General features: G+C 43.6%; 1 protein-coding gene across 2 annotated transcripts in view; it reads left to right on the top strand.

Annotated features, from left to right (window-relative positions):
• Window positions 1-1,819: 1,819 nt before the first annotated feature.
• LIN28B (lin-28 homolog B) overlaps window positions 1,820-24,717 on the top strand; it is a gene marked incomplete at both ends in the record, with an annotated part of 79,110 nt that continues 56,212 nt past the window's right edge. Inside the window, 2 exons of one of the 2 annotated variants that reach the window (XM_079532530.1) lie at window positions 1,820-1,853; window positions 6,508-6,692. In XM_079532530.1, coding sequence (XP_079388656.1) covers window positions 1,820-1,853; window positions 6,508-6,692 — 219 coding nt within the window. Of the gene's footprint in view, window positions 1,854-6,168; window positions 6,200-6,504; window positions 6,693-24,717 lie in introns of those variants that run through there. The other variant, XM_079532529.1, reaches the window with a different exon arrangement.

The following is a 24,717-nucleotide window of genomic DNA, read 5'->3' as shown; positions in this document are numbered from 1 at the left end:
TAGATTGCAGTGGGATGCAGCAAGATACATACTGCTGAGTTTTTCATTTAAGCTGTCTGGATTAAATGAGTTCCTAAAATGCTCGGGCTCTTCCATACTAACATCCCTGGTGGTAAGTTCTGTGCATCTTACTGGGAAGTTATTTAAAACAACTACTTTATAAATACATAGATAAAATTGCATGTCCTTCCTTCTACTTAATAATGTGGTATGTTTATGTAGTATTTTCAAACATGCAGTGCTTTGAAAGGCTTTGGAACACTGATAATGGAAAGAAGAGTAACGTGTTTGTGCTGTTTTCTACCACAGTTTTTAAGAACTGTGCTTTATTTTTAGTCCTTTCATAAACGGAGGCAGACTTCACGTCAAAGCCAAGAACAGATCCTTTACTCTATGCTTGCATATTTCATTATGTTGCATAAATAATGCAAGTAAATCCGAAAGACACAAAAGCCACATAGCCACAGGTTGGCTGAACAAAGAAGCAAACACAGAGATTGGACTATAGTGCTTGAAGGTGTAAAAGCAGGGTTAGGTTCAATGTAGAGCACAAGTCCACACAATTCTTACGAAAAGCCAGTTGTTACCAAGGGGGAGGGGCAGAATTTGCTTTCTGCTGTCATTGCACAGAAAGGAAAGACAGCACCACACCATTTTCCAATTCCCAGCATTGTAAGGGACACAGAATAATTGGGCATGGGGGGAAGAGGAAGCCTGAGAAATTTGATTCTCATTTGTCTTTGATAATTCATCTTCTGGCTTTGCTCACTTCTAGTGGAATATTCTTCCCTCCCGCTCAGGAAAAACGGGTCAGGCCACACTCTTCCATAGTGAAAAAGACAAATCTTAGATTTCTCTAAAAGAAAAGAGAATCCGTCTTACATCTAAATAGGAAGATACGTGCTTTGGTCACATTTTAGTTAAAGTAGATTAACCAAAAGGTAGGAAAGGGTGACAAGTGGACAAGTTTGTAGCAGGTGAGTTTGTGCATGCTCCTGCCTCTTCACCTTTCTTGCTTTGAACAAATTTGGATAGCCTGGCTCACAGGATTACACAAACCCAAGGTCTTTTCCTCCATGCTTCCCGCTGTTTGTGATACTTGGTTTCTGCATGGTATTTTATTGTACAAACTTACCCAGGCCTTGCTCAGCTAGGTCAAAAGTGTACTTTCCATGGAGTTTTGGTAAAGCTAAACATCTGTACTTTTGTGAATAATTCTGTTTGGGATGTAGAATGTAGCTTTGTTACAAATTACACTGTAATTCTCTATCTGATTTAACTGAAAATATTTTTCTCAAAATGGCACTGAGTTACAGTTTTGAAAGGAAAGATACCAAACAATGTCTTTTTTATCACTTTTTAATATCATGTATCATGTATGACTGATGCGCTTAATTTGTACTATTTACACATAGGGAAGACAAGAGTCACTTGTTCTTAAGTTACCTACTAGCTTTAAATATTGATAAAGGGAAAGAACAGCTTCCACTGCCCTGCAAATCTGTGTCTCTTCCTTCTGTTGCCATCAGATGCACAGCTTGCTTGAGCGTGGTAAAAGGGAGGATGCTTTTAAGGATGCTTTAAAAAGAGAGACTCGGCTGGTTTTCATGCTATGTCTTGGTTATCTCCTGGCGTTTCTGATGAGCTAGGTAAGTCTCGCAGCCCGTACGGTTACAGGTCACTTCACAGAGCCAAGTACCGGCATTTTATGGCCTTTTAATGAGCCGTTAAACTGGAGAAGAGGTAATTAAATATGGAACTCGGTACAATGTACACAGCACTGACTCCAGCTCTCTGATTCTAGGTTTCTCAGAAGACGATGAGGTCATTCAAGAAGGTCTCCTCAGGCTCAGGTCAGTCCTTTCTGTAGCATCTTACGTGGCTCGTTTTGTATCTGTGAAACTGCAGTTTTGTTGTACTTCTGTCCCACTGCCTCAGTTCATTTACTTTTCTGAAAGAATCATTGGTTTCATCCACAAGCTTCAGAGTTCTTGCTTGACGTACTTTGAATACGACAAGTAAACATCATTCTACAGAGGAAGTTGATTTGGCATAGCATACCTTTGAGTACCTGCTGTAAAGTATGAGCCCAGATGCTCAGGAGCTGCCACAAAGGCGCGCTTCCCAAAGGATCTGCACTCCTCAGTCGCTAAGATCCCAACTCGGCGAACTACTTCCATGGCGCCTTCGAATCGCTGCGGCGGTGGGACGCTGCCTTCTCCCGCCCCCACGGGCTCTCTCCCGGGCGCCCGCCCGCTTGCCGCGGAGCATGCGCGGAGCGGGAGGCGCGGAGCTCCCGCGGAGGGGAGCTGCGCCGCTGAGGGGCGGTGGCTGCGCGCTCTCGGCCCGGCTGAGTCCCGTAAGCCGGCTGGGATCGGTTCCCACCTGTGTGCGCGCCGAGGCACGCGGGGACTGCGTGGAACGGCGCTCCGGAGCTGAGGGATGCGTGCTCGGCGTCGGCGGGCGCCCCCGGTCGCCCCCATTAGGGACACGGGCTGCCGCGCGGACGGCTCCCGGAGGGCGCTGCTGTCTGCCTGGCGCTGGCGAGCGTTGCCTCCGCGCCTCCCGCTTCGGGACAGCCGGAGCGCAGCGGAGCTCGTTTAATTCGTTTCATGGTTAGAAAAGTTTCTCGGGGGCCGTTCGTTAAACGCCACCTTCCCGCCTCTGAGGGGAGCCGCGTTTTCTGGGGGCGTCGAATGGAGGATGGAAAGCGGCGCTCCGCGTGGGGGTGCGGCGGGGCACAGCCGCCACCTCAGACGTCCTCTGGGGGTGTTGGCGACGGAAAGCGGGTCCCGGAGCCGTGGAGCCGCTGCCGACAGCGGAGCGCGGCGGGCGGCGCAGAGCCTGCCCTCGGGCCGAGCGCTGCGCGGCGTCTGTGCGCGGCGGAAAGGAGGGAGCGGCTTCGGGCGCCTAGGTGAGGCGTTTTGGCGGGAAGAGCCGCTGCCTCGGGAGCTCCACCGCCATCACGTCGAGTCCCGCGGGTGGGTCGGGAGCCGGGCCGCGGGGCCACCTGAAACCGGCCCGGCGGGCAGCCTTCCGTCTTTGATCTCTTTAATGGATCTTCCGGGGCTGAGCGAGACCCGGGCCCGGGGTCCCCGCCCTCGGAGGCTCTGCCCTCTATACGCTGCCGTTCCCCAGCTCTCTGGGGCAGGGGGCGCTGCCCGGCGTAGGGCAGGAGGGCGGCCCCGCCGACCCCCGCGGGGAGGGGCTTCCCCCTCTCTGAAAGGAGGGCGGCTCGGATGCAGCGAGGCTGTAGCTGTGGCTCCGCTTCACGTGCAAGCCCGGGGTTGGTTCGGAGGCACGAGGAGTGCTGCCGGGTTTGTGTCGCTTTTGCCGTCATTGTCGATGTAGTTCTGTGTGGGTTTTCGGGGGGGTAGGAATGGGGGGGGGTGACTTTTTTTTTTTTTTTTTTCTTTTTTTAAGGATAGAAGTAATCGGAGTTAGGACTTTAAAAGTTTTAGGAGTGTGGCGATTAAATTATCGCCGCTGGTTATGTAGTTTCAAGTGGGCTGGCAGTGCGTTTATGCAGACAACGATCCGCTTCCTGTAGTTGTCTTTATCCAAATTAGCATCTCTGTGGCGAAACGAGGGGACAGAAACACCTCTGTGCCTGCGGGCTGCTGCCATTCAGCTAACTTCGCCCTGACCCGCTCTATGGGCTTCTTCCCGTTTATTCCCTGGGCTGCCCGCCCCCTCCAACGGGAAAAATTAGGGCTGATTCTCAGCGAATGGGTTCTGTGAGGGCATCGCTGGGCGGTGCTCCGCTGTTCTTTCTTCATTCTTTTCTTTTTTTATTCTCTTTCTGTTTTCTCTCTCCCTCTCTCTCCGCAGCCCCCCGGCTGCCACAGCTCTCTCTCAGCACTTGAAAGGCCGATGTCCCCGCAGGAAATGAGTGAGCCGATAACATCTGACACCGCCGCCCGGTCCGGTGACCCCGACCTTAATTCCACTAATACTGGAGGCCTGAAAATCGCAGGAAAGTCTCCTTGCACGTACGCTCTCCCGTTTCACAAAACCTGCATTTATTTTGCAGCGTAAAAACATCACAACAAATATAAGTGCGGTTACCAATTCCTCGTTTTTATTAATCGAAAAAACATCACATAATTAATTTTATTTTAAATGGAAGGTACAGAGCAGGGACGTTTTGGAACATTTGATGGGCTTGAGCAGCTTTTGTGCCTGTTCATCCCACACGCTCCCATCTGAGGGGTCTTCATTGCCATGCGTATGGAGTGTTTTTTGAAAGAGGGGCAGAGAGAGCTCCTAATTTTGGGTCGTTCTGCTGCTCTGGGAGTGGTCTCAAACACTTCCAGCCGGTGTTGTAAGCATTTTTCCCGCAGGTGACCTGAATTTCTCCTCCATGGCTGAGGTTTCACGCGCGTTAACATCTCCTATATTTGTTACATATTACAAATCGTCACGGCCATAAGATCCAACCATATAAAATTACAGAGATTTAATATGGTAAAATAATCGCTGTCGCACGGAGGGAGGAGGCTAAAGCAGAGGGGTGCGGTGCTTGGAGTAGCTCGGCGCAGGAAGCCGACCGCAGAAGTAACCTCTGGGAAACGTCCGGCTGGAGGCTGCGGAGGAATTCAGGGCTGCAGCCCGCTCACCCGCTCACCGCTGCCGGCTCGGCGGGGGCTCCGAGGGGTGCGGACGGGTGATGGGAGAGGAGCGGAGCCCGAGGGGCGGGTGGCGTGGAAAGGGCGCGTGACGTGGTGACACGCGGGTAGGCGGCGAGAGAAAGCAAAGTCTCTTTTCGTACCTCCATATCTACCTTTACTACGGAGGAGATGAGAGTGATGGGGAGCGGCGCGGCGCGCTCTTTCTACGCGTTGAAGCCCGGCCGCGGGCAGCGCACGGTGCGCCCACCTGCGCGGAAGCACGGGGCCGCGCCCGCCCGCCTGCAGCGGGAATTTAGCGCAGCAGCGCCGGTCCGCGCTGTCTGTTCTCTCTTTGTCTTCCTTCTCTCGCTTTTTTTTTTTTTTTTTTTTTTTTTTTTTTTTTTTTTTTTTCCGCCTTCCTCTCCAGCAAATCCTTTGCAGTTCCCCCTCCTTCTCTTTCTCCCCCCTCCCCACCGCGCTCCTGGGGAACAATCGCCGCCGCCCGAGGTTCGCTCTCCCACCAGCCCTGAAAACCGGGCTCCTATTTAGGAAGTCATTAATCACATCCCCTCCCCCGGAAAGAGATGGCGGAGAAACCTGTGAAGCCCGATGCCTCCCCCCATCCCCCTCGAGGAGCGCTCCGAAGGGCCGAGCCCGGCGCTCCTCAGGTGCCGACCGGCCCCGCAGCTCCCGCCCGTGTGCTCCGGCCGTGTGCACGTGTAGCACCGCGGGTTCCCGCACGGCACCGCGCGGCAGAGCTGCCGAGAAAAAAAAAAAAAAAAAAAAAGAATGAAAAAAAAAAAGCCGCGTTGGAAATGCCGTGTTCATTCATAAATTATTTCGGTGTGTCAGGCGCGTAGAGAAGGCGATTGGCTGCTGCAGCTTCTCCCAACCCCTTCAGGACCCGATGCGAAATTAGTAGCGAGAAAGCATGTAATTGGCAAAGTCACGTGTGCGCGGGGGGCCAGAGACCGAGCGCCAGAGAAAGGGAAAAGGCAAAAGGGGGAAAGCACGTTGGACCATGCGAGCGAAATTGGGGCTCGTGCAGACGCAGGATGTTGGGTTAAAGCAGAAGAGCACTTCGATCCAAAGGGAAAGTTTTCATCTCACGAGTTTGGAGCAGAGGGCCCGTGGGGCAACATGGCCGAAGGTTAATTTTCTTTTTCTATTGTTTTACTCCGGTTTCGTTCGCTCGCTCCCCCCGCCCTCCCTTACCCCCCCGCCCCGCATTCCCCTGTTAGCGGCCCGCGCACGGGGGCCGCCGCGGTCTCATTGTTCCGGACCGCCGCGGACCGCCCCCTCCCATTCAGCCCCGAGCGGCTCCCGGGGGCCATTGTCCGCCGGCTCCGTCCGCCCGGGCCCCGTCCCGGCGGCGGGATGAGAGCGCGCCCCTACACCTGTCCCGGCCGCCGCCCGGAGCGCGTTCCGTGGAGCGATGGGCACACGCTGGGGAGCGGCGGTGGCCGCGCCGCACGTGCCGTAGCCGGCAGTACAGCCCCCCCCGTCCGCCCGCGCCGCGCCAGGAGGGACTGATTGGGCCGGGAGCCGCGCTCGGGAAATGGGATCGGTCTTAAAGCAGCAACACCCAAGTAACGTCCGAGGGCCGGGATGGGGCCGCGGATGGAGCGGTGGTGGCGAGAGGGGTCGGGCCGAGGCTGAACCGAGCCGAGGCCTCCGGTGGATGCGTTTTGAGAGCTGACTGCCTGCTTCCTTACTCAGCAGCAAACGGGCTTCTGCCGCAGTTTGCTCTCACCGCGTTTCGTTCGCGTTTCTTTCTTTTTTTCCTTCTTTCTTCCTTAGTAACTAATTTACGCGTTGGCCAAAGGATGTTCCCAGAATTTAACTCCTCTTTGCATCTTTCTCCTTCTCTTTTCCCCTGCCCCCTCTCCCTCAGCAGGGGCGAGTAAAGGCGGCGAGGAGCCCGTGCGGCTGCCGGAGCACGAGGAGGAGGAGGAATCCCCGCTTTGGCACGGAGCCGGCCACTGCAAATGGTTCAATGTGAGGATGGGATTCGGGTTCATCTCCATGAGCAGCCGAGAGGGAAGCCCCTTGGAGTCCCCGGTTGATGTCTTTGTGCACCAAGTAAGAGCCTTTTCTGTCTTTTCTCCTCTTTGGTTGGGTGCAGCAGGGCTGTGGGCTCACATGTGGGCGAGTAACGTGGCTCCCTCGGTATTTGGGAGCATCCGTAATTACAGAGTTGCCTTGGGTAAGTTCAATGGACAGCGTGCTGCTGGGATAAGTGGCTTGTTGGCTTGTGCTCTGCAGCTGGAGATGGTTTTCCTTGGAAGTGCTTAAAAGCAGACTCCCGAAAGAAGAAATAAATACACTTTTCGTTTAGGTAACATTTGAATGCGTTTTAAAACACTGATTGTAAACCTCAAATTGCTTTTTAAAAGCGCATTTGAGATCAGTCAGTGAAATTAAGACATCGTTACAGTGTTGTTTTGCAGTAATTCAGGCCTGAGAGTGTCCCAGTGGTGCTACACTGGAACGTGGGGTTGCTTTGGCTGAGTTTTAAATACTCCCTCCCAGAAAAAAAAAAAAAACAAAACCAACCACTGCAGTGATGACGAAGTGAACCAAAAGCTTTCTAAGGCTTTGGGGAAGAGGCCTGTGGCTACTGGTTTGTTTCTAAGCACATCAGTGTGAGTGTGGGCACTTATGGCAGGATGCCTTTGGATGGAGGTTGTCCACAAAGCCGTGACCCCAGAGGAGCTTTTCCCACGTTCAGTGGTTTGTGGAAAAGGTGCATGCAGATTTTCGTGGGTCTCGTGTGCTCAGAGCCCATATGAGATGGGCATGGGACCATTCAAGGTTGGCCAGGGGCATGCCAGGGAGGCAGAAAGGCCCCTTAACTTTTGGCATGGTTGTCCATTTTCTATGACGTTTGTATTGAAGGAGGGAGGGTTGGTTCATGAGGGCACAGCAATTCCATTTCTCTATTCTGTTTGGTGTCTGTGCTGTCTTTCACCAGGCTTTCTCAAGGAATACGTTTAAGGGTGACTCAAATTTGCAGGCAGTGCTGCTGTGGCATGTTGTGTTCTTTGTGACCTCACAGTGTTACGCATACCCTGTGCTTAAGCTCTTGGCAATCACTATCAGCTGTTTGCACTTGGAATTATGGGCCAAGCGTGGAATTAAATAGTGAATTTATTACATCATTGCAGTTCTGACTTTGTACTGGCATATAAATGCCCTCTCACTTAGCTACTGCTATTTTGCTTTTTTCTGTTGTTGTTTAAACTGAATTAACAATATACTTAAATAAGAGCATTCTTCCTGCTTCCCCCCACCATCTTCCCTTCTTCCCACGTTTTTAAGTAACAGCATTTGTCTTTGCAATTCCATAAATTTACTTCATAGATAAATGAAGGGGTTTTTTTGTTTTTTAATTTTTTTTTTACTACATGTTATTGAACAGCAGCAATATTAATAAAAAGATACATTTGGAAACAGTGATATTCTTAGAGCTGTGAAAATGCAGAAGAGTTGAACTGGATGATAACATGATGCAATTGAGTAATGCTGGGCATGGTATACTGTCTTACAATGTACAGTAGCTGTAGAAAATAATAAAAAATTAAAAAAAAAAAAAACAAAGAAAACCAGCATGGTGAATGTGGAGTTCTCTGTTCTGTTGTTTCCTCTCCCTGAAAGGATGCAGTTTTTTAGAGGCAGGATATATTAAAAGTATTTGTTGACACTTCAGCAACTTACAGTTTATCAATATTCTCAGGTTGTAATGCCAAATGCAATGAAAAATGGCTTCTTTCACTGTGCATAGGCTGTGTGCCTCAGTCCTTTTGAGCATTCCTTAGAGATATGCCTCAGGGAATTTATTAACGTTCTGCAAGGGATTGCTCTCTGAACAAAGATACGTTCCTCACTTTTTTTTTTTCTTTCTGTCAAAACCTGCAGTGTGCATGAACTTCATATTTACATTATCTTCCTTCCATCAGTTAAAAGTAGATGTTTTTTTTTCTAGTTAAAGAGATGCAGAGAAGCAGCATCTACTTTGGTTCAGAATACAATTTAGATAATTTGTATTGGTGTACGGATTGCCGTGTGTTAGCTGCTGCCTGACCGATGGTGCCAGTAGCAGCCGGCACATAAAAATGTCTCTGAAAAATCAGTGAAGTTATTTTACAGTGCGGCTTTTACAGCAGAGTGGGTTGCTTGATAGGACCCTATTCTTACTAGCTTCATTCATTTGACAAATTTGCTCATGTGAACTGTTCCTTTCAAGGCAAAGATGTGAGTTTGTTAATCTGTTGAAGCAAAATATTGCTGTTAGAAACTGCTTTGAAAATAGTTCATCATTTAAGCATGCATGCTGTTCTGTGTGCATTCACCCTTCTGCAATGTTTCTAGCTACTACAATAATTTTACAGAATCCGTTTAAGTAGAGGAAAGAAGCCTCTACCTTGCTACAAGTCAGATTAAAGCTAGCTTGAAACCTGCAGCAATGTTTTCATTGCTTCATCTTTACCTTTTCTTGGTAAGATTATGTTCAGCTTATGAGATCTTGCTGTGAGCAAAAACTGCTTGGATGTTGAGTCAAAATTCTTGTAATAGTTTAAGCTCATTATGCCCAGTTTTTTGAGCTTGCAATGAATGATTTTTCTTTCTTCATGGAGTTAAGCCTTGGTTGTGTGCAGATTGCAGTCGTGTTTTTGTAGCGTCAGTGCTTCACTAATTACACAATTATATTGATAACTATTTTTAGCAGACAAGGCTTGTGTTGAAACCCCCTCTTCTTTTTCACTCAGTGAAAATTCTGTTCGTAGAACAGCTGCAGCGCTGGGTTTTTAACTCTACCTTTTAAGTCCTTCCTACAGCACTAATCATTGTGATTGATTTTCTCCAAACTACCTTTAGGTGGTTGTTACCATTCGGGTAATGAGGTACCTGCAGTTAGATGCGTTATTTCGGGCAGAAACATGTCAGTGATTATATATGGGCGTCTGCGTGTTTGTGCAATGTATATAAGGCATGTCTACAAACACTTACTCTCCTGCTCCCCCTCCTCCCTCTCTTTTTAAAATAGCTTTATTCTGATGGTTTATATTTTGTCATGCGTTAAGGTTATTCAGTATGGTATAAAAGTACTTTTAAGACAAGCCAATGACAGTGTGCACCTCACTGAATTTTGTTTGGAGTTTGCCATTTTGGACTTTTAATAGGTTAGCATGGAGTGAATAATATAGCTCACTTCTCTTTTGTGATGGGATTCTGCACAGAGTCGTGTGAACAGCTCTTGCTAAATTTTGGATGATTTCTTTGTCAAGGGGTGAAACAGACTGGAGGGGGGAAGTGAGTGCAAACCTTCTGTTATGCACATGCAAAAAGTCTTCACTGCTGAGAACTAAGAAGAATTTAAGCTTTGATAGAAGAAAGATGTTCAATTGCATGTTCAAAATTGTACAAGCAACTTCAGTAAGTGTAACTTGCTAAATTCTGGCAGTACAGTGTAAATGCTGTGGATGTTTTCTAAGCGTGTTTTGTATAGATTGTTAGAGAAATATATTTTTCTTTAAGCATGAAGCACGTATGTTAAAGATGATACTGAAGAGTAGGGTGCTGAATGTAAATAGATGGAATTAAATGTTTGTGAATTTCAAGGGTTGTAATTTCATGTTCTGAGAAATGTGTTTTCTCAAGATGGGGTGGGTTGATGAGTTTAGAACATGTTTTCTTGGACCTGACTATAGTCCAAATTCTTTCCACATTGAGAGTTTGATCTAGGATTTCTCAACTGGGACCTTAAACGTGATCCTTCTTTGGGATCCTCTTTTATGAGATGGGGAGAGGAAGGAAGGGAGGAGCAGCATGCAGGAGTCAGTGTATTTTGTTTTCTCATTAAAAGAAACATGGCTGGTTTGAAATTTCTCACTTTCATCTGAACTTTCTTATGGCTGCTGCAAGTTTCTGTTACTGCAAGATCTGATAACAATAGGAGACAACCTTTTTTTTTCTTGCAGTGAGTCTTTCTTACAGTGTTCTGAACTGCACTGTAGTTCGTAGGTTATAAGTTTTGTTCTTGTATGTTACTGTTGCAAGTACCTGTAACAAAAGAAAGAAGGAAAATTACTGAGCCTGTTCAACTAAGATGCATAAGCAGTGCCTAAAAACTCTTCCTTTAATTTGGCCAAATGTTCTTTTTGATGATGAATCAGACGCCTCATCTTTAAAGTCCTCATATTTTTTAGCCACAGTTTAACTTCTTCTAAGATAAGGTTGAACGTGGCATAATGCATTTAGCACTGACTTTTTCAATTTCTATGACACGTGATTTTGTGCTTTCACAAGAATGATTTCATTTATCCAGCGTATATTTTCCATTACTGCATCATTGTGGTAGGAGCCTGCAAAAGCTACTTAGTAGTTCAGAGTAACTGGAAGTTCTGGGCGAGCAAGGAGGATCAATATTACCTTGCTGCTTGTTGTTAAATGTGACATAGCAGTGCCCCCTTTGAAGTACGGAGGTTTCCATGCAGAGTCTTTTGTTCCAAACTTGACTTCTACCAGGGTCCAGGCAAGCCCAGTTCTAATCAAAACAAAAGTGACTAGCAGGATTTAGAGAGGGAAGCTGAGGAAGGAAGTGAATGCGGGGTAAACGTGTCTGCAGTGAGCACATGTATCAGAGATCCGGCAGAGATGAGACCTACTCTGAAGGTGTGTGTGTTCAGCAGACCCACCGCACGTAGAAGCTACGATGGGAGCTGGAGCCTCAGCTTTGGTGCCTCAGCAGGCGAGGCACAACACAGAAGACTCTGTTGAAGCATACAGAGAAAGTTAAATTACGTGGACTGTTTGTGGTGCACTGCAGCACAGCATTGTTTGGAATTTATTTATTTTACTCTTCGACTGCTAATTAGTGCAAGTCCTATGCTCTGAGTCCTATCTATGGATGCATAGACAGATGGCAAAATACTTCACTAAGAGCTTGAAGATTTAAGACAGTTGACTGAGGAAACTTTTGGTATTGAAGTTATGGAATTGCCATCTGTGAAAATACCTTCCAGATTTCATCTATTTACATCTAAAACCAACGTTACAGTGCATTTTTATCTGCAGATATATATATAGTACTTAAGTGAAAAGTTCCATTAAATCTAAATGGTTTAGGGCCAGATCAGATTTTGCTGAACAAGTTTAAACATTGTGTTCACAAGGAAAAATTATAAATGCTCTACAGACAGGGGCTTGCAGTGGAACTATTTTATCTTAAGAGAAATTTCCTTCTTTGACAAACAAACCCTTCCAGACCATGCTATCCTTTTCTTCAGGACTGAGGAAACTGTGCACAGGGGTTGGGGTGCTGGGAGGAAGAGGATATTTTGTCTGAGGCACAAACAGAAGATACCAAAGCAGATATAGGAACTAAGCTAAAAGGAAATGGAATTGTCAAATTGGGAAGAATGTTATCCTTGTCCTAGTTTGCAATCAGATTACTAAGGCATTAAGTACTTCTAGACCCATTCTGATTTTTGTTTTACACAGTTACAACTTATACTTCTGTCTAAGTGTTGTTTTACTCGTTGTCCTTAGGTAACCCATTCCAGTAAAGGCTGTAATCTTTCCCTGGTTACATCTGTGGAAGCAAAATTAGGCCCATGGAGTTTTCAAGAGGTGTATAAAAGTGAATATAAAGACTTAAGTAAGATGTTAGGAACCTAGGAACTGGAGAATAAAGACCATTTATGATGCTTCTCAAAAAAGGGTAGACTGTTTATGTTTTTCATTCCCTGCATTTAAGGGTGCTCTTACTTCTTTTTAAATCAGCTGAAAGCTATCATGGCTAATATAAAGTTATTATAATCAGCTCTTATTAAGGGACAGTTATTTTCCCCGGACAAGAAGCTTTTACTTGCTGGTTATCATTGGTAAAATAACGAATCCTTAAACAGCTTTGTATCAGTCATCACCTCTCCACGGTGGCCTGGGAGGTGGTTCTGATTGATTGAATGTATTTAGTGGGAAAAAAACTGATGTCCAGAATTTTTCTAATTATCCTGGATGTTCCTGGCTTAAAATGAGGGTTAACTTCCTGGGAGATGGCTAGAGTGAATTCCAGATCCCCACCCCAGAGATGGCTCAGCTGCTTGCATAGCAGCTGTGGAAACTGCTGCGAGTCTTACAGTCTGCTGTATTAAGGGAAACTGGCACTGATTTTGATTTTTCTTAACATGCAAAGCTGTAACATGCAGCAGGTCAGCAGCTGCTCTGCAAGCAGCTGAATTGTCTTCGCAGTAGCAGTGTGGTGAACAGGTGGAGGTTGAAACTCCTACAGCCACCCTTCTTGGCGGGGGTCCTACAGCCACAGTTTTACATTTGGCGGCGCTACTGCTTAAATAAGCTTCAGGAGCTTTTATAGCACTCTCCCTGTTGGGCTAGCATAAGTGTTTGTGAAGCTGTATGGTGAACAGGCTGAGGAAATGTTATTCACATCTGATTCTCATCAGTTTTCATACCTGAGAAACCCCTTGATTCCCACAGTTAAGTGTAGGCAGTGCTGGCACTGTGGAAGGGTGGCCAGGATGCAAACAAAAGCAGTTATGAAGTTAAGGTGAAGGTAAGAGTTTGAAGCTACTGTTCCAGAAAAGTGGATGAAACTGCAGTGTCCTCTGGTGCAAAATAGCAGAATTAGTATTATCTTCAGCAGTGGAGTGACAATGAAAGTCTTAGGGACTTCTCAAGAAAATGGACGCTGTGGGTACTGGAATGGGTACGAGTTTGAGTTCCCCTTGGAAATGGAATATTTCAAGGATCTTCTTTGGGCTCCACTTCAGATCAGTTGCATTTTTTTTGTGAACTTTTCGTTTGCTTTTGTTTTTTATTATTTACAGGTAAGCTCTGACATTGAAATGTAATGAATGCAGTTTTAAGGTGATGACAATAATGTGTATTTCTTTTATGAAACAAGTAAAACTGTAGGGGATGTTCATAATAATTTGGGTGTATCTTTTTAGCGGATAAATAAGAGCTGTGGTGAAATTAATTATGAATTCCTTCACAGTCTGAAAAATATAGCTTCCTAATTAGTTATCCTGTGTTTATAACTTTGAAAGTTAAAGATACCAGTAATTTAAAAGTTGTATCTCTGAGAGTGTGAAGTATATTTCGGCTCTCATGTCATTACAGTACTCAAGAAAATCACACATACTTCTTACTCCAAAGATTAGTGCTAGAATTACATTTCAGGAAGGAGGGCAGTGGGAGGTGTGCTTTGGGCTGGCTAGCATCATAGGCAAGTATTTTCACCTGTTATAATTATATCTGAGTGACTACATGTATAGTCAGTATTTGAAGTATAAGATTATGTAGATGAATTCATAAGTAATATTCCATCAAATGCCACATCATACATTCTGCAATAGCAAATATGAATATAGCCAACAGCAGCTTTCCTCTCAGAAATAATCTGTTCTCATCCAATTAGTCATAGTAATTTACAGATATGCAGTGTTGAGGGATGTTTTTGTCCTAGATTGCTTTTACTAGAGTACCACTTGAGGCTACTTTGATATTTGTATTATAGAACCATAAGGAATGAAAGTTATAAAGTCATGTACCAAAATAAACTCTGGATTGAAACTGAGGGTAAAAAAGGATAGTCCTTGTGTTCTGTAGGGAGGCTATAACAAACACGAACATGGTTGTTTTCAAGTACAGGTGCCTTCAAAATCTCTTTATAGTGTACCTCTGCTATAACTTTTAAAGGTATTTCATTTTATAACTGTTTTTCAAGTTAGTAACCAAAATCTCAGGTTTTTTTATGAGCTTTTGTAATAATGCTATCTTGGTAGAAATAGGGTATTTTAAAATGCTCCTTCTGACCACGTGCAGTATTTTCTTTATATTAGACTAATTCTATTAGTAATACAAGAAATAGATAACTTTCTTAATCTAGAATGTACCTGAAAGACACAACCTGACTTCCTTAGACTTTATGAATAGACCACTGACTACTGCCAGTACTTAAGGGAGATTGCTGCTTTGCACTGCTAAATTACCTGGTCTGAGGCACGCAGATTGTGCGTTCTGAGAATTAGCCACTTGTTAACGGAAGTGGAGTAAGATCAAAGAATCACTGCCATTCCTGCTCACTGCAGGCTGTCTCAGATATAGTGTGTATATATATATGTGTATGTATGTATATATGTAGAAGTTAATACATCAGGTGACTGCAAATTCAAGAATGTTTTCAACAGAAAAGACAGAAACTCATCCTTAATATAATTGAATTATTACATCCCTTCTTTTCTTGGGGAAATTACAGTGCTGATGGGGCAAATTCTCCTCAGTCTTCTCATGTGAAGTGGTCCCATTGACCTGTGGGACTTGTTCAACAAACTGGGCAGCAATAGGGGTGGATTTTAAGCGAATCATATGAATGTTCTTACTGGAAGTATTTCATTTCAGTGGTTGGTTTTGTTTTGTTGAATGCACAAGCATGCTTTTTATGCTCCAAAACTTGAGGGCCATGCTAGGGCTTGCTTCAGTTCTGCTTAATTAAAAGTTAAATTATACAGCTTAAGTAATGTATATACATGAGCTTGACAATTCTGTAACTTGTACGTAATTTTCACAAATAAGCTCTTTTTGGTAATGTGAATGTATAATATTTAATGGCTTGCATAGCTAAATTGACTTGACCACTGTTCTGTCAAGCTACTTCAATGCAAAGTTCTTGGGCTGATCGTCTGTCTAACAATTTATTGAAAAATTGTTCAGTCCTAAGCCTTTCCATCATAGAGGAAAGTGTGGTCAAATAAATATGTGAAATGCTCTGGTTTTAAAAAGAGCCCTTACTATGTGTGCTCACAAGCTCTGTTGAAGGGGAATTAAGTTCACTCATTCAGCTAAAGCACCTTGGAATCTTGAACAACTATTCAGTAATCCAGAGAAATTTGAGGCCACCCAAAAATCAGAGGCTCTGGTCTTATGATTTCTTGCAGGGCTAATAGGATGCAGGAGGTGCTGGAAAAAAGAAATCTGAAAAACTTTGTAACTACAGCACCTGTTCACAAGAAGGATGGGAACCCTCCAGGGGTTTGAAGGCACCCCTTCAAACATGCAGATCTCCTGCCTAGGCATAAGGATGGGCACTGACTTACAGAGAAGCAGCTGAATTCCCTTTTCAGAGGGAGTGGGCAGCTGGGGAGTACAATATAGTCCTCAAATATTTGTGAATGCATTTAGTCAAAAAGTTTCCATTTCACCACAGTGTTTAACACCTCTCCACTGCAGTAATTAAATTCTCATTTGGCTATGCCAAATGTTTTGTTTGTCTGCCCTGTTGCTTCTGTGTTAGTTAAAGAAAGCATGTAACGTTTTTAATAGATGTTTTACATGAATCAGAATCACTTTTGCTTAATGATTTCACTTAGGGTGTTTTGTTACAAAACTGTTTTATGGTTAGGAAATGTAGGGTGGAAGTTAACCCTACAAGGTGGGGACTGTGAACGTGTGGTTTCTCATATACGAGAAGTTTGTCTGAACTGTGGATGTTAATTTAACTAACAGGACACTGAGCAGTGCATCCTGAGCATTGTATGTGCTTCTGGTCAAGAAATTAATGCAACACAGAAACAAAGATAAGAGTGAAATAACTTGCTTTTAACTGGCTTGAGGAATTAGCGATTAAAAAAAGACAAACATTAATTGTAAGGCGATCTGGGTTAAAGGCAAATACGTGGAAAAAGAGTTCACTTGTTTTTGAATTCTGCATGTCACTGTTGACATTATCAGCACTACGCACGCAGAAATAATTGTGGGATTGGGCTGTAGGTGGTAAAGAGCAAAGATTTTAAGAGGTACACTGTCAAGTTGAAACTTGTATTCAGGATTTTCAGACAGAAATATGGTTCTTAAGAAGAATAAAATCTGTCATCCAATTTTGAAAATTTTTTATCTTGTGTTAATTTGTGTTTCTGGTAACATTTAACACAGCAGTAAATACTACAGCTTCCCTTTTATTTGCATGACCAAGTAGTTCTCCTGGGCTATAGACCATTATCTGCATTGAGAAAGAAGACTATCAGATTCTCCTGGTAGCAGTGCCACCTTGGCCTCAAGAAGTTGTTTGAGTTTTTTTTGTGTTTTTTTTTTTTAAAGCAAAATCTAAATATGATGATCTATCCAGTAGGAAAATGCTTTACATTTATTTAAATTCAAAACATTCCGGTTGAAAAGGTTCCATTAAAGTTGATCTATTTTTATATTTTTTCATCAGAATTTAGCAAAGAACTTTATACAAAATAAAAATGTATTTGATATCTTGCATTCAACGATTGTATAGCATTTTTGCAAGACATCAGTATACCTGTTACTTATACAGCAATGTAACAATATAGCTGATGGATTCTTTTTCCTCAGAATTTTTACATTAATCTTCATTAAGCAATTCTGTGTTTTGGGGGTTTTGTTCCATTTTTATGTCGGTCGTCTTATTCTTTTGCTATAGCAGTTTTTTTTCAACTGAAAATGATTGCAGTCTTACTGGAAACCAATAGCCAACTCCATCCATGCTTACATGGATTTATTGCTAACTTTCTTCACACTGAAAAATGGTCATCTGAGGAAGAAGTATTATTTAACTGGAAACAACTGTAAATGGACCAAGGTTAGACTGTTAAAATGGCTACAGTTGAAGCAGTGTCCTTCTTCAAAAATTATTTTGGTGTTCACTGCTTCATAGTGTACTCAGTGTTTAAAGTTTTGTGATCTATGTATTAATAGTTATTTATACGAGTCAGTAATTGTTTCTGTCAGTACTGCTCTCGATAAAACAATTCTTTGCTTACTTATAAATTGTTTTCCATGTATCTGTAATTTAATATAGATTCTTTATTAGTAATACGAACCTCTTAGAAAACAAGGGAATTAAAACAGCTTTGACCACAGTAGATGTCGTGAAATGCACCTATGGTATATTTTAGCTTCTTGAGAATTATTGAGGCAGTAGGCATGAAATAATTTAGTTGTGTTACAATATTTCTGGTTTTAGGACAATGAACATAATCTACATGGTAAATTATTAAGAACTGGTAAACCTTTGCTTAGTTTCTGCTTTGTCCTCCCTCCTTCTACTTGACTTGCGTTTTAAAAGTACAGGATACTTTTGAAATACTTCAGGGTCCAATTGTTACTAATATTAAGAGAGTAAGTGTTGAGCCTGGTGAAATCGGTGGCAAAATGGTCAAGAAGTTACTGTAAGAACAGTTTTTCTCAAGGATTTTTTCTTTCCTGACAGTTTTGTGTGGGAGATTAGATACATTTATGTGATCAAACTTTTCTAAATGAGGTTGGCTGTGGTTGATTTTTGTGTATGCCAACTATCATTCAATATAGATGTTTTTACTAATGTTTGCTAGTGTTTCACAACCTTTAAAATTATCCCAAAGGTAATTATATAATAGCAAATGAAGTGCAGTATATTTGAATAATAGTCATTTCTAATAACTACATTTTTATGAATTTACCACGTTACTGAATACTCTTCTAAATTTCATGTAGCACATTAAACTGAAAAGCATGTTAAGAGAAATGTGACTGCTTTTATTTACACCTTACATGACTGAAAATGTTCCACTGACTTCCTTTGTTTCTTTTCACCAGGGTCTTGGTTATTTTAAGTATAGCTTTCCAATTCTATGGACATGTTGAAATTCCTGGCATTTCAGGTCTGAAAGAGGATTAACCTGAAGATATTCATTTAACTGAAAATATGTAAGAGAATAAAGAAGTGTACAGGTTTTTTTCCACAGAAGTTAGCATGTAGAAAGTTTGTCATTGTTTCCCCCTCCCCTTTCCCCCCCCCCTTTTTTTGGGGGGGGATCTTTTAAATGGGTCGATATTTAATTTGGAATTAATCTGATTTATTTGAATTTTTATTAGTCTTACGCATTGTTCCTGTGTGCACACTTGCATGTAATTGTCACGCAGTGTAAGATGAAGTACAGAAAAAGCAAATTATTTGCTTTTATTTATTCTGCATGGAAGTCAGTTTTGAAACAAATATGCATGCTAAATATATATGAAATATAGTAATCTTCCCTTCCTTAAAAAAAAAAGTTGGAAAATCTGCTTATTGTAAAAGACGTATTCATATAGAAAATATTTTGTGGGAAAAGAGCTACTGAGATTTTGAAACATTCAATTTCCACCATTTGAACAATTTTTAAAGAACTTCATGGTAACAATGTTGTTAAAATATTACTGTCACAGAGCTACATTCAACCTTTAAGAAATCAGAAAAATGAGTGGATGTGCAAAATAAAAATATTCATTATGAATTAGTACATGAACCCTTAAAAACAAGGCTTCTATGAATACCTTTGTCTTTTACTGCATTAATGCCTATTTCAAGAAGTATTTTTAACAATGTAGGTCAGTTTGGGTTGTGCCGCATGAAGGAGTGGCAGAGACCAGTGCTTATTGTCACAGTGGTCTTCAGATTTGTCAGTCCCCTTCTGGATCAGTGCATTCCAAATCCACGTAATGAGGATCCAGAAGGGGCAAGAAATACAGATTCTGAGTTTCAGTTTTTCTACTTGCTGTCAAGATTTGCCAGTCAGACTGCTGTGCTGCTGTTGGTGCAGATGGATGAAAGAAAGCCTTTGGTCCTGCCAGGAATTCTGTATTTTCTCCTGTTCTCATTGTTTTATTTCTCATAGACTGAGTTGGTAGTATCCAAGCAGTGCAGGTTGCCTCTGACAGCATGGAAGTGGTTTGTGTGGAGCTGCTCTGTTAGCACCTCTGTTTGTTTAAAACACCCATGAAGGAGGCGCTGCAAAAATGTGGGCTTTTTTTCTTTTTTTTTCCTTTTTGGTCTGAGATCATCACTGTGACCTGTCAACAACAGCAAACCGCTACCAAATACAAGGAGCAACGCAACTGAAAATGCTGTTGTTGTCAGCTGCACCTCTGTAAAATTAATCCGTCAGTTGATGGGAAGACGGAGGTGATCCCAATCTGCTTTTTCATGCCAGCAGCCAAACAGGCAGGCAGACTGCTGTGTTTGTGCTTTTAACGAGCAATACGACTCCATTACCAATGTTAACGTCTAGCTGAAGGAATTCAGCTATATTAACCGAACGGGCACTAGAAGCGAGGCACATTCCAGCTTTGTGGCTGGACAGCCCTGCGCGTTGGTTCCCCTCAGGGCCGCGGGCCTGAGCCTCCTTAACGGTCGCCCCGTGCGGCGCAGGGGGGGCGCAGGGCAGGAATTCGCGCCCTCCTGGCTCAGGTTGCAGCCCTCCTGCTCCAGCCGGGGTCAGGCTGCTCACCGCCGTGTGCTCCTCGGGCCATTTGTAACTGCTCCTCTGCCTGCAGCTAATGGCGCTGCTGATTGATGGACAGGATTCACAGATTTTCTTTTTATTAGCCTCTTAACACGGCCTAAATCGTTTCTTAAAAGAAAATTAGCACATAGCGCACAACTGGAAGTGTGGCTTAATATTTTTGAGAATCTAAACGGCGGGGCGTCAAGGTACAGCAGCTACAGCCTGATGTTGTCCAAGGGGCCGGGGCCGTGCCGCTGCAATTAATGGATTTAATGCTGCTCGTTCTTTTCTGAGCCCTAACGCTCAGGCTGTCTGCCTGCTGCTGCTGGAGAGGCACACCTTTTCCCTTCTGCATGGCCAGCTTACGGCCAGCCGCTGAGCAAATCAATCTATTGACAGCACCAACTGAAGTCATGGCCAATAGATAGCAGCGCCTTTGTGACTACCTCCATTTATTTTCTATTGGTTGCCGCTGCTCGTGCTAGCGCTTACCACCACGGCAGCGTCTGTGTATTTTAGGGTCTGCGGAAGACGTGAGCTGGGGCTGCCGGTACCGGTGGCCGTGCCCAGGCCCGCGGGGCTGCGCACCAAGATGGCGGCAGCAGGAGCGCCCTGTGGCTCTGGCTTTGACACGGACGCCCATGGGGCCTAACCCTGGCCTGGGGCGGCTTTTTGGCATGCGGGCCCCGAGCGGCTAGCGCCAAGTTTTGTTCTCCCTGCCCCCTTCCCCGGCAGAAGGGGAAGAAAACGCTTCTTTTTCTTTCGCTGCTGTCGTCACGTGATTTCCCTTCGTCAGTCACGGGGGGTGGGGGGCGAAGGTGAAGCGGAGCGGGGCGGGCAGGGGAGAGGCGGCGCGGCGTTCCTGCGGCTCCGCGCTCGCCGGGTCGCGTGCTCGCGGCGCTCGCCGTAACGGCCGTTGCGTCAGGCGGCTCCGCGGAGCTGAGCCCCGCGCGCCCCTCGGGCGGCTCCGTGGGGCCGTGCCGAGCTTTGAGGGGAGAAAAGATAAAAAGGCAGAAAGAAACGCGGCTTTCCCTACCACCTAGCCGCTACCTAGTGCCGGGGAGGCCAAGCCACCCACCTAGCCCCGCCGGAGAGCGGCGATAAGCGTGTTTACGGGCGGGGGGATGGTGCCGTCCTTTTTTTTTTCTCTCTTTTTTTCCTCCCCCCTCCCCTCCCCATTCACATTGAAACCTACTTTGAAGACGCCAGCACAAGCGCCTTTTCACGAGCATATGAAACCAGAGAAGGGCTACATTCGTTGGCGGCTGTGTGGATGTTCAGGGAGAATGCTTAGTGCAGAGTTAAATGTAGATAACGAAAAAAGTTAGAAATTTAGTGATTTTTGCAGCAAATAGGTGGATTTTCCCCTCTTCGTGATCGAACCGAACATGGTAGCCAGGAACATGCCGTGTTGGTATATCTGTACTTAAACAAATAGTCAGAATTGTAAAACACCCGTTTTTACCAAGAACTGGTCAATTCTGTTACAACTTTTAAGCTGTTTCCCCTCACGGCTTAAAATTTCTCTTCAATTCAGCTCCAGAATGTTGTAACATGACAGCACAAAGGAGGGCTTTGCAAAATATCCAGCAGAATTATCTGCTTTTGTTTGTTTTGAAGGAGAACACAGTCCCTCATGCTACAAAGTCATTCAGAAAGATTAATGATTGTAGGATTCCAATCTTGCAAACCCTTGTTCTTTGAAAGAAGAACTGTTCGTGTAAATAAAGGTTTCAAGATTAGAGCCTTAAATGCAACTTTTATAACTTAACCCCTTAAAAAATGGTCTGCTTCAGCCTGGCCTTGGGCAAAATTTCACATGGACTCAGTGGGATTTTTTTTGTCTGTAGAAGGACTATAATTTCACTGTTTTTTGTTGTTGTTGTTTTTATTGAGGAATTGTTGGTCTGTTAGTTCTTTATTTTTGAAAGTAAGGAAGTGTACGTATGCATATCTAGGTTTCACATATCACATTTAAAAGGCATACATTCACGACCAACAGTTTTGCAAAGGAAGTATAATGAAGCAATCTTCATTAGTGTGGGTCTCAGGATGCTGTTTTTTTCCATCCGTGTTCATGAGTTGTGTAAAGTTGTTTTGCAGGTTTTCCAATTGTAGTTTGTGATATGTTAGTATGACAGAAAAACCCTTTTTAGTTTATGTTTGAAAAATTAAAAAAATGTATTTTCTGGCTTTGAGTAGTGTGCAGTGATTCGCTGCTTTGGGGTAGAATCTCCTGTGGAATGAGTTTGATGTAATTCCATTGATTACAATAAAACTGTGTCATTTGCTGCTTCCTCCCCAGCCAACTCTCTGTAATCTCATCTGTTCCTTCTGATAACATTTTTGTTTGCAATTTTTTTAGATTCACATGTTACCAAGGAATTTTGTGCTGACAGATCTCTAGGCTCCTTTTGGTTGTTTCAAAATACACTCCTGCAGGAATTAAAGGTTGCTTTACTTGTATGGTTGGATTCAAATAGGTGACGTGCTTTGTGAAAGTGTTTATCAAGCAGAGGTATTTCATGCTTCAGATACAGATAATTTTGCCTTGGGTTTTCTGTAGTTTTGATCAATTCATGTATGGTGTAGATTTTCAGTTAAACATAGGCTTGTTTTACAAAGTGCAAGGATGTTTTTACTATAACTGGATAACTGGTTAACTGGAATATTCAGGTAACATTACATTTAGAGTTGGCAGCTTATTTTAATCTTTCTTTGTAACTTTTTTTTTTTTTTTTTAATGCTGATTTTGAACATTGCTTTTACAATCCGCAAAGTGATGGAAAAGCTTTTCAAAAATCACAAATCTCTGGAACTGCATTGTCACTCCATTTGCTGGTGCTTTAATGACATTTTGGTTGATACACATCCAGGGTTTTTTTCATTCCCATTTTTGTGAGCCCCAGAAATATGCTGCAAGTTTGTTTGTAAATAAATTAAGCCTCTCTATTAATTTTGAGGGAAAAAAATAGTGGTTGAAGATATAATACTGTTTTAGGGTTGTTTTTTTGTTTGCTTTGTTTTTTGTTGGTTTGGTTTTTATTTCATTTGGGATTGGTTTGTTGTGGTTTTGGTGAGTTTCTGGTTTTTGATTGTTTAGGTTTTGGCTTGATTTCTGTTTTGATTATTTTTAAATGTATTTCTCCCCTTGGACAAAAGCTATGTGTGTTTTTAACCATGCAGTTTCATTATTCCCTTAAACCATCTCACTGTAGACCTATGCTAGAAGCAGCAATCCCACCCTTTCCTCTTCCACATGCTCACACTCTTGTGTCAATTCCAGTGCCCTGTTCAGCTGCAGGAGGAATTACAGCCCATTGCTTTTTGACTTGAAAAAGAGTCATTCAGTTTGCATGTTTAAATTTAATTTGTATCAGCAAGCTCCTAGGATTTTCCTTTGTTATACAAAGACTTGAGGACAGCAGTGGATGTATGCAGCTTGAAAGAATGCCAAATGCTACTGTTCCACTTGTTTTCGGGGCAGTGGCAGAGTACAGCTTTCAAGGCAAAATTATATGGGAGGACTTGTTTACGTGAACTTTGTTTTGTTCTAGTGGTAAAACTCACTAAGCTAGGTAAAAATGGCAATTCTTCTGAATCATGTTTTGTACAAAAGAGTTCCCTTAGTGACCGCTGGAAGAGTTGGAGGAATTAAAGTCTTGGGAGAAGACCAAGGGCTGAGCAAGTCTGCTCGTGGAGGGATCTTGCAGAACCTCTGCCCTTCTGGTGGCTCCTTAAAAAGAGGCACTTGCAGTCATGCCCTACAAACAGTAGGAATGTCTATTTCTGTAAATTTTTTTAATAGAAGTATTTGTGATTGAGTTTCCTTTTGCCGTGGGCAACATCTAACTTGTGAATGCCTGCTCTCATATAACTAGCAGACATAACTAAACTGTTTCCCTTGGTGGTTTATGTTGTTTGCATAATATTAGAGCCAGGCTCAAGTTAAATTCCCTTATTCTACGTGCTTTAAACTACGTCCTTTTAAACAACCAGCACCATGTCAAACAAGCCATCGTCAGCTTCCTTCCTGATGTCTAAGCTCTGAAGTGACCTGTATGAACTGAAGTGTTTTTAAAGAACTGTTTCTTAGGCACAGGTACATATTTGCCGGTAATGGTATTTGTGTAGTGCTGCACAGCAGTGTTTCTCTGTGCCATACCTACAAAGTTACGTCTCTTTCACTACACCGCACTTGGCTGACTATCAGGATGCTGAACTGAGTTGTGTGCAGGTGTGCCTTGTGCAGCAAGTTGCAGGGTGGACTCTTAAACTGCGAGAGTAGGTAGGACTGGCTTCTGCCTATGAGATTCAAGCTACTGTATAAAAAACATTACATGTATGTTAAAGGAGCTGTTAGCTGTTATTTGTCAGCGTTGTCTGTGCCGTGCCACCAAGTCAGCAGGGGCAGCCACTGCCTGTCTGGCAGCAAACAACCTCCTAAGCCTGGCAGGGAATGCACAGCCACTGGCAGTGGAGGGAATAAGAGATTTGGCAGCTCTTTGCCCCACTGCTGACCACTGGGGAAACAGCTGAGTGTGGCTGGTTTTAATTGATAAAGAGGATGCCCTGCAATGTTGGGGAATGCTTGTCATGCACAGGTGGACCACTGCTGCTGAGTGGATCCTTTAAATTACTACTTATGTAACTCTATGTTAATAGCATTTGATCAGAACCTTACTCATGAAATGGTCTTTCATGTATAAAATTATCTATGGGTTCAGTGTGTAACTGCTCTTCCTGTAGGTGCAGCTAGGTATTTATTTTAGAAGGAAAAATTGGCATAAGCCATTAAAAAAAAAAAAATGCGTTCA

The sequence above is a fragment of the Tetrao urogallus genome, assembly GCF_951394365.1.
Source record: "Tetrao urogallus genome assembly, chromosome: 2".
Classification (NCBI taxonomy): domain Eukaryota; kingdom Metazoa; phylum Chordata; class Aves; order Galliformes; family Phasianidae; genus Tetrao; species Tetrao urogallus.
Note: the sequence above shows the minus strand (reverse complement) of the source record. Positions and strands in the feature narration are given on the sequence as shown.